This window comes from Propithecus coquereli, unplaced genomic scaffold (assembly GCF_000956105.1).
Source record: "Propithecus coquereli isolate 6110/MARCELLA unplaced genomic scaffold, Pcoq_1.0 Scaffold61, whole genome shotgun sequence".
Classification (NCBI taxonomy): Eukaryota; Metazoa; Chordata; class Mammalia; order Primates; family Indriidae; genus Propithecus; species Propithecus coquereli.
The window spans coordinates 946894-957012 of NW_012152063.1; the positions used below are offsets into that span (position 1 = coordinate 946894).

The 10119-nt window shown below is 33.7% G+C and overlaps 1 protein-coding gene across 2 annotated transcripts in view; it reads right to left on the bottom strand.

Annotated features, from left to right (window-relative positions):
* Window positions 1-418: 418 nt before the first annotated feature.
* The window catches only part of ISPD (isoprenoid synthase domain containing), a 349407-nt gene continuing 339706 nt past the window's right edge, over window positions 419-10119 (bottom strand). For both annotated transcript variants that reach the window (XM_012659420.1, XM_012659419.1), the window contains one exon: window positions 419-560. In XM_012659420.1, the coding sequence (XP_012514874.1) occupies window positions 456-560 (105 nt within the window). In that variant the 3' untranslated portion in view covers window positions 419-455. The remainder of the gene's footprint in view (window positions 561-10119) is intronic.

The following is a 10119-nucleotide window of genomic DNA, read 5'->3' on the forward strand; positions in this document are numbered from 1 at the left end:
ATATCATATGGTGAGAGGATGATTTCAGAACTGAGAATAATTCTGAAGCTTATCCATTAACTTTATTACAGTGTGATTCATTAGCACAGAGTTAAGAGCTGAAGTTTTCTAAATTCTCAATCCTTGAAAGAATAGCTCACCCATCATTATTTCTATTTGACCTTTCATGCCTTTGTGAAAAGATTCTTCATGTGAAGGCTGTTATTTTCCACTTATCTACTACTTTTTTCTGGTTCAGGCAATTTATATTTGACATACACAAAAATATTTTTATTTCACAGGTATAAGCATTGATCCACTTCTATAATCTAAGTATCACATCCTACAAATTATAAGATGACACAGAAGCCAACTTAAACATTCTACCTCACACAACAGGGGGAGAATGAAGCACAATAGAGATACTTGGGTCGAGGTCTTAAAAAGCCTAATAGGTAATTTTATCTCTGTGTTCTTCATGCTATCAGTAGCTGACCAACGAGTCCAGAATTTCTTTCTTCGATTAAGGCAGCAATAATGATGGCAGCTTGCCTTAAACTCTCTTGTAGTTTCTGCTCACCCTGAAAAGAAAGGGTAAAACAATAACTATTTTAGAAAGAAAATACATCACATATTAAATTTGATAAGGAGCCACTTTTCAAGATCTGCTGCTCTCTGGATTTGGCATTTTGTAAAATCAGACCTTAGCCATGGGCATGGACTCAGTCCCCCAAATAAAGAGGAAATGCTTTTTGCAAGCACTTTTCATTACAGACCAAAAATATCTGCTAAAGAATCAATGAAAAGCACTGACACAATTTCAAATGCTAACAGAAAGAAACAAAAGATTATTTTCTCTTAATTTCATTTGTGACAAACTTTGGCTCTTCACTGAAGTGTGAATATTTCAATGATGATGCAATCCTTCTCTTCATCCTGTTTCTGAGTATTCTCCAACTTTGTTATGAACTTTGTGAGTGCTGGTGTGAGGAAAAGAAAAAAAAAACAAAACAACCCTGCTTGCTGTTTGTGAAGTAAGTAAGGATCAGGCAGATTTGTGAAATGAGTCATTTCACAAGTTGCTAAAATGTGGTTTTGCCTCTGAAATCATACTGGCTATGAAAATCTGTTTATTCTAATTATTTAGGCTTCTTGCAAGTATACAGAGATTATAGTATGAAGGGAAAGGGAAAGTGGAAGCAGAGCTAAGATCTTGAAGGTCTCTGTGTTGTGAACGGTTCTATATTTTTAAAGAGGGACAGGGTAACCAATCTCTAAACTTAGGCATCATCCTTAATGCCTTATCCCATGACCCAGTATATCTTTTAGGTCCTATTGCTTCTATTTCCTTATTGTTTCTTGCATCCATGTACACTGGGATAAGGCATTAAAAATGATGCCACCCAAAATGCCACTGTCAGCATAACACCTCTGTCCCCAATTACTGGAACACTCTCAGGAACAGTTTCTAAAGTCTTGTCCTCTTCAACTCCATTTCCTACATAAGAGTCAAAATACTCACTTTAAAAGGCAGATCTGATTACATCACTATCTTGCCTAAAATCCTTTGAATGCTACCTTTAAACCTCAGGATAAAGTCTGACCCTTTTACCTGGTAATAAAAAAGTCTTTAATCCTTCCAGCCTCTTCTTGACAGCCCCTTAAAATCACTCAATTCCCCAAGCCACATAGAACAAACAAGTATTTTTCTGAGCTTCAATCCCTTGGCTCCAACTAATCCCATTGCCAGAAAAGCTTTCCCACAGCCTTCCTAATTTAGCTGACTCTTAATTACTCCTTGTGGTTCAACCCAGGTTGAACCTGGCTCTTGAATCTATCCTGACTGCTATCCTCCATCCCAGTTTGGGTGATGTGGCTATGTTTCCACAGCTATGAATTCCTCTGAATTCCACTGAATTTTAATAGTGTTTTCAGTTAAGCATTTATTCTACCAGATGATAAGTTTTATATGTAAAGAATTTTTCATTTTAGCTTTGAATATGGAACACTTAGCTCAATGTCTAACACATGGTAGCACTCCATAAATTACAACACATCAAAGCAAAGGAGACTCTGGCTGTGATAGAGACATAATCACCCTTTCTGTTGAATTCATTTGTTAACATTGACTGCTGTTTGGTTACTTTGTTTACTTAATTTGCATATTTAAGCTGAAGCCTAGCAATAGTACAAAAATAAATAAATAAATAAGATACGGAAGCCTCACCACTAACAGCAGTCACCCACTTCCCTGGCCTGTGTTCCTCATCTATGAGGATGAAGGTGAGGGAACACCTCTGCTTAAGGTGCTCTTTCCCATCAATTTCTCTGATTGTGTTCTAAGGGGTGGAGCTGGGAAGAGCCTCCAGGGGCTGAATGGTGGCTGTTCTGCTGCTTGTAAGTGGGTTTTACATGACAATTCAATATTGGATTTCAAATGCTGTTCTAGTTTCCAGAATGTCACAAGACCTAAATCACATATAAATGAATTATTCTAAAGACAAATATGTTTGGGCTTAAAATATGATTCATTAGACAGGAGCAGATATCATCTACATCACATTATTCATAAACACAGAAATAAGTATTTTAAAACTCAGCAAAATACAAACCAACTATTGATATGTATTTGTAACTCTTAATGATCAATTAGTTACAATGTTGCATGGTCTAAAATACACCTCTACTCCCAAGTTTCCTTTATTCAACTGAGATGTAACAAAGATAATAATAATTAAGCCTTCTTCTTTTAAAATTAAACAGAAAAAGTCAATCTGTGTAGCCCCTTTCAAACCAGTTTATACTTGTCATAATGAAACAACACAGTAACAAATGAAGAAATTAAGGGCAAACTGTTTCAAGATCACAGGGCTAGAACAATCACACATCTATACTTTACAAGAAATCTTCTATACTCATTTTGTTAGCTCCCTAACTTACATATTTTTAGTTAATAAAGATTTAAGATTTTCTTTTAAAGATTAATTTACTCTGCAATTCTTTATAGGCTTTATTTTGAAAAGTTAGAATTCAGTGACAAGTAACTATGTCATTCCACTGAATATCTGTTTTCCCTCTCTGCCTGAACTTATTAATCATTTTACCTTGAACAACATGGAAATCTAAAAACTGATTAAACAAGATGGTGAGACACACATATAATCACAAAATTCTAGTATGTACAAAGATCAGATATTCACACAATTTATAAATTTCAAACTCATCTCAAAATTCCACATCTCTAGAACAGTACTGATAACACAGGAAAAAAAGGGAAAACTCATCTTGAAAAACCATATCTTGCTGCCAGCAAAAATGCAAAACACTGTTTGAACTTTTGAGGAGAGTGAGGATCAGGAAGGCAGTATAGATGGTATTTTATTATCATTCACACGTATAAATGAGTATATACATATGCATTCCTTTGTGAGTTCCAAACATTACATAATAAAATTTTTTAATGTTAAACTAAGTAAGGTCAATATGACCACTGAAAAATCATGTTGATAGTATGCACTTTGAAATGATATGAAAATGGGATTTACTTCTGTGGTCTTCCTCGCAGAAACCTATAACCTCAGTCTAATCATAAGAAAGATATCAGAAAAATTTCAATAGAGAACATTCTACAATCTACCTGAAAAGTACTCCTCAAAACTGTCAAGGTCATCAAAAACCAGAAATACCTGAGAAACTTTCAAAGCCTAGAGAAGTCTAAAGAGACATGACAGCTGAAAGTAATATGGTATACTGGAAGAGAAAAATACATTAGGTAAAACTAAGGAAATCTGAATAAACTATGGATTTTGTTAATAAGAATACATCAATGTTGGTTCATTACTTGTAACAAATGTACCATACTAATAAAAGATACTAATAGGAGAAACTGGGTGCAGAGTATATGGGGATTCTGTATATAATTTCAATTTTTCTATATATCTAAAAAATTAAGTGTATTATTAACTACTTTTAAAAAAGCAATTTTTTGTTAATTTTAAAAATGTTTATGTGCCAGAATTATAAAACTTGAATTACAAAGGTAATTTATTTGTGTGCACTGGCCCATGTGTATATTTCTTGAATAAAATACAATACTCCTTTAACAAATTATGCAGTTGAGAAGAGCAAGTCAGATTGCTGGTATTATTATACTGGCTTTGACAATTTAAGTGATGTCTGAGCAAATTTTTGAAGTTGTAGAGCTCTCCTTTTTTTATTTAAAAATGGGGAAATAGATTTGTTTTGTGGAGATTAAATTAGATGAGACATGTAAAGCTTCGATACCTAGTAAATAGTCAATAATAATAGCTATTAGAATTATTATTTTTATGAGGTATATTGATTTTAGCTATGACAGCTGATATCACCCTCTTACCACAGATAACCATTAAATATGGAAAACTGTATGTAAAAATATTAAAAATTCTCTTTGCAGGTCTTAGACGGTAACAAATGCTTGTCTATAATCCCTGAAAGAAGAACCCCTTAGCTTAACATTCACTCCAGCTGTTTTGTTGAGATCATCTTTCCAAAATAAGAAGAAACAGAACCCAATGAGAGAATGGCAATATCTCCAGGTACAAAAGACACAGATTACAATTTAGAGCTGTCAAGGTAGCTTGGATTTCCACAAGCAAGGTCCCTGATAGGACAGAGTTGCAGAGAAGTCCTAAAAATCTGCTAAAAATTCCCCTTCAGTGATTGGCATCTCCTAACTGTTCATGCCCAGGGAGAGACTGCATGAGGCCTTGCAGAGAATAACTGGCGGGAAGCTGGAGACCTGAGGGGAGATTTCAAGGCCTCACAGTGCTGAGGAGAAGGAGGGCATATCTGAGTCCAGCTAGAATGAAAAGACCCTGGTGAACAACCATGGCTTTCAGTTGAGATCTCTAAAAGACCATGCCTATGGCCTGGGAATAGAAGCAAAACTTACTAGACCTGAACTAAGAAAACTCAAACAATCTTCACAAGATCAAGTTGATCTCCCTGTAATACAACTGCTTGCTAGAACAAATTTTCATACTCTTTGAAGAAAGCTGAAATTATCTAGAGCCTTTATAATGTTTTCTAACTAATGTGTGTCATACAATGAAATATTACTAGACAACCAAAGAGGCAGAAAGCAAAAAAGCCAAAAAAAAAAAAAAAACCCTCATAATAATAACCTCTCATTATAACCCATAATAATCAATTAAGCAGATCCAGAAATGATACATATATTGGAATCAGCATGCAAGGCTTTCAAAATAACTATGATTAACATATTAAGAAATAGAACTAAAGATGAAAGTGTTGATGAAAAATGGAAATTTTCAACTTAGAATAGGAATCTATAATAAAGAACATTTTAAAATATAAAACTTAAAATCAAGAATTAACTGTACTGGCTTAATATTGGATAGGCAGAGCAGAAGACAGTATTAGTGATCCCAAAGACAGGTAAAAAAAAAAAAAAATCTGAACTGCAGCAGAGAAAAAAATGTTGAATTAATATTATAATCTCTATGATACTTTATGATCACATTACCATTTCATTTTCCTATTTCTTCCTTATGTATGGGTACCTCCCTCACCACTAAGAGAGCTGTTTGGAACATTCAAGAAACCATATATGGATTATTCCAGCAGCCAAGTCGTTGGGAATATTTATCCTAACCCTAACCCTGAAATAAACAAGAATAAAAAAAGTCAACCCCATTTCTAGCAAAGCAATGTGATATAATGTACAAAAACATGTATAAGACTAGACTGTAGGTAATATTGCTATCACTAGGCATTGAAGGATGAGGGAATTCAGAGAATGGCAAGATCACATCATGCTTAAATGATTCCTGAAGGAGGTGGAACCAAAGGACAAGAGAAAGTTGAGGCAAAACTGATGAGTCCAGAATGGACAAGAAATACTTTGGGAAAAAATGACTGATTCTTACAGCGGATATCAAGTGTGATATGCAAGACTTTACAAAGGTACTGTAAGCAAAGCAGGTACTCAAAATCCCACATTATAAAGGAAAGAAAAAATTACTGAAATTAAATTTATCAGCAGTTTATTTATTATCTGTAACTCTAGCAACATTAATTCCCAGGCTTCAAGTTTACCTTGGCAGCATAAACTATAAACAAGGCACACCAATGTTTGTATATCCACACATAATAACAAAAAGGAGGCCAGGCACAGTGGCTCACATCTGTTAACCCAGCACTTTGGGAAGCCGAGGCAGGAGGATTGCTTGAGGCCAGGAGTTCAAGATCAGCCTGGGCCACATAACGAGACACTGTCTACTGTCTCTACAAAAAAAAAAGAAAAAAAAAAAAATCAGCCTAGCATGGTGGCACCCACCAGTAGTCTACTTAGGAGGATTGCTTGAGCCCAGGAGTTCAAGGTTACAGTGAGCTATGATTGCCCCACTGAATTCCAGCCTAGGTGACAGAGAAGACCCTGTCTCAAAAAAAAAAAAAAAAAGAGATTTGTGAAATTTGTAGAAAAACAGATTATTTAATGCTGTGAGATATGCTTAAATCTAAATTACTGTCATAGCTGTCATTACTTATTTTATCATCTTGTTTACTTCATAATGATGGCAAATTTTTTAAAAACATTTTTACAATTTCAAACCCTACCTCTCATAAAACAATAAAATTTTAACTTCTAGTTGAAATATAGTATTTACTCTTTTTCTTGGTTACAACTATATTATAGCAAAAATAAAACCCAGCCAAAAAGGGAAAAAAGTATGCTCTAAGTTGATTATCCATTAATTGGCTTTCTTAAAACACCAAGAGGGAAAATATAAAAATGTTAACAAGAGTTATTTTTGGATAATGGATGAATGGCAATTTCTCTTTCTTCTTTATGCTTTGTTATATTTGCAAAATTTCTATAATAAACAAGTTTCATTCTTTTCACAAGAAAAAATTATCTTAAAATTTATTTTGAAGACAGTTTAAATTCAGGGAACTAAATTAGATTTGTTGTCATATAAAATCAATAATAAAGAACATTATCCAGAGAACGTTTGTCTCCACAAATATCCGCAAAATATATACAAAGAAAACATTTGTTTTTTGCTTGCAAATTAAATTCTAGCTTTCAGTACAAGGCCCCAAAAGAACCATATTAATAATCCTCAAAGTCTTATCTTTCTACTGACTTAGATGTTAAGAAAAATATCATGGAAGTCAAGCTAAAAGTAACGACAAAAAATTTGTACTTAATCTTATCCAGCACATAACAATTGTTCACCGAGATAATGAAGAGTTTCTTAACAGCTGGATTTTAAGACTATTAGGAAGAATACCAAAATAGTACCAATGCAGAAAAACTATTTTTAATTTTCTAAATCCTCAAACTGAATTATTCAGGATTAGAATTCACCATGAGTTTTACTGAGAAATTTATATTTAGCTATTTTCCTATCACCTGTAATTTCAAGATTAAGATTAAATATACTATATTTAGATGAAAGATGCACAAAAGTTCTAACTACCGTTATCTTTTAAACATATAAGGTAATTCTAAATTTACTGCATAGTAATGAAGTCTTACAAATGAAATCCCTTACTTCAGTCTTTTTGCATGTGTGTCCTGTTGTTGGGTTGGTTTCCTTATGATGTTTGTGTCTATCATCTTAAGCAGACTAGTGAAGTCTTGAGGAGAAATTCTCAAGGGACTTCCAAGCCTCTGGCAAGATTTTGGGAAATCAGGGAAAGTAGATTTCTTTGTTTTCACAGAAGCCTGGGAATGACAGTGGCATCTCCATAGTTCACAGCAGCTCTTCTATCTCCTTCTTCATCCACCACCCCAAAATTTGGACATGTAAAGCCTCAGTTCCAGAAGTAAAGCACTAATAAGCAGCACTTTGCAAGGGGATAAGTGGTCAATTTTCTATGATGTCCACGTCTTCACAATTCCTTACTTACTAACCAACCCTTTCAATTTTCCCAAAGGACAACTTTTGGAGGAACTTCCTAGACTACTTAAACTTGAAGAACTTTTTAAAAAGTGTATCTTAAAACATTAAATCCCATTGTTGTACTACTACACAGATGGCAGTACTTGAATTAAAGAAGTGTAAACAAATTTACTGTAAGCTGTTAGAATCAAGTTTATGTGGATTTTGTAGAATACTGTCTCAGAGAATAGCAGGAAAAGCTACGACCTCATTGTTCTCCAACTCTTTATAGACAACCTGAAAGGAAATCTTTTAGAGATATTTATCCTCCATACACATCACTCCTAAAGAATACAATGCACTCTGCTAAAAGGAAAACTATAAAGTTAAAATATATGTATATATATTTAGTCTTTAGACATTTTGGGATTACGCAGTGCTTCTTGAAGGGTAAACATTTCGTTGCCTCAGGAAATTCCATACCTAAAGCCTAATTCAATTTCCATGAGTTACAAAACTGTCCTGAAATTCGGGTTGCTTATAGTTTGATATTAATATCCTATGTCATCTTTGTTTTTGTGAACTTATGCAAAAATTATCTAAATGTCACAAAATTTTAAACACTATCAGCAAATAAAAGTGTTCTAGCTATATCTAGTTATATATATATATATAGATAGATAGATGTTAATATATGCACACCTATCTCTATACCATATACAAAAATCAAAAGTGGTAGACTTATTAAACTTTTAACAGGCATATTAAATTTATAAGATCATTAATATCAAATCAAAATAATTTGAGGCTAAATTTCCTTTTTGTATATATTTTGCTGATATGGAAAAAAAAATCCAATGGTGACACACTGTCCCCTAGTGGAGATGAAAATAAATGTTCAGTGTTTGTAAATTTCCAAAACTATAGGTAAAAGCAATGACCTATTGATAGGGTTTGAGAAAAACAAAACAGCCCTCTCCAAATAAAAAGCTTTTCCTTTTTGCTCCTTTGAATGAAAAAGCTCTCTCCCTAAAGCCTAGGAAATAAAGTACTAATGAAAATGCACTTGGGATTATTAATTAACAATCATCACACAACAGTTTTAGTCTCCTTTATTTTCTCTGCCTAGAAGAGTACCCTGCAATACAGTAGGTACTCAATAAGTATTTGTGAATCAAAGTAATTAAGAAAAAAGGATTGGTCAATAAAATCCCAAAAGGCAGCACAGATACTCTCCTGACTAGGAAAAGAGAACAAAGGAAAGACCAAAACTATGCAGTAGTCAGAGCCAGATTGCAGGAGGGAAAAATTTAGGCAGCCAAAGACACCAGACACCTGGCCTGAGAAACAAGCAGTTCACTATTGCATCAGTTATTTCTGATCTGGGATTTATCACATTGTCATACTTTATATTTTTTTTACATCATTCATAATATAAATTCTACAACTTAATAAAGTTGAAAAAGTGGACTCATATACAATGCCCTTTTAAATTGGGAAAAATGTTTTGATCCTACGCAACTCACCCAACAGTTTCCAATTCCTGCTAGTTTTCTATTGTGACACCCCTCACGGGTCATATTCCAACTACTGTAAGCCTGCCTCCACGACATCCTATACCTGGACTCCTCCAGGATGTTCTGATTGGCCACTTCTCCTTGCCCTTAACTACTGCTCTAACCTCACTAGAATAATCACTTTCACTGTATCATACCCAAATTACTTTCAGTACTTCCTCTTAGCTTTCAAGGCCATCCACAATCAACCCAATTAAATCTCCAACTGCTATTCTCACTCCTTTGTTGTACAGAATCCACTTTCGTAGCTATACTAGTATAGTCATTGTTATTTCTGCTCAAGTAAAATGGTTTTCCAGTAATTATTTTTCTAATTCACATCAATTTTAAAAGACTCAGCTGTAATAACTTCCTCTTATGAAGTCATCTATTTTACTGCCCATCAGCAATTTTCATTATCATCGTTTTTCTCAAAATCCCAAACTAATATTGTTATTAGGTTTGTATATCTACAGGTCTAATTTTGTCAGCTAAATTATAAGATCCTAAAAGATAACTCAAACAAAGTCCATAGTAGGTACTCAATAAACATTAACTAGATTAATTGGCTAAATAACTCCGTAAAGATCTGACCTTGTAGGTGACCATTAAGACATCTTTGAAATATCAAAGTTTTTAAAGGCTACATTGTTATGAAATTAACCTCCTAAAAATAAAAATTAAAAAAAAAA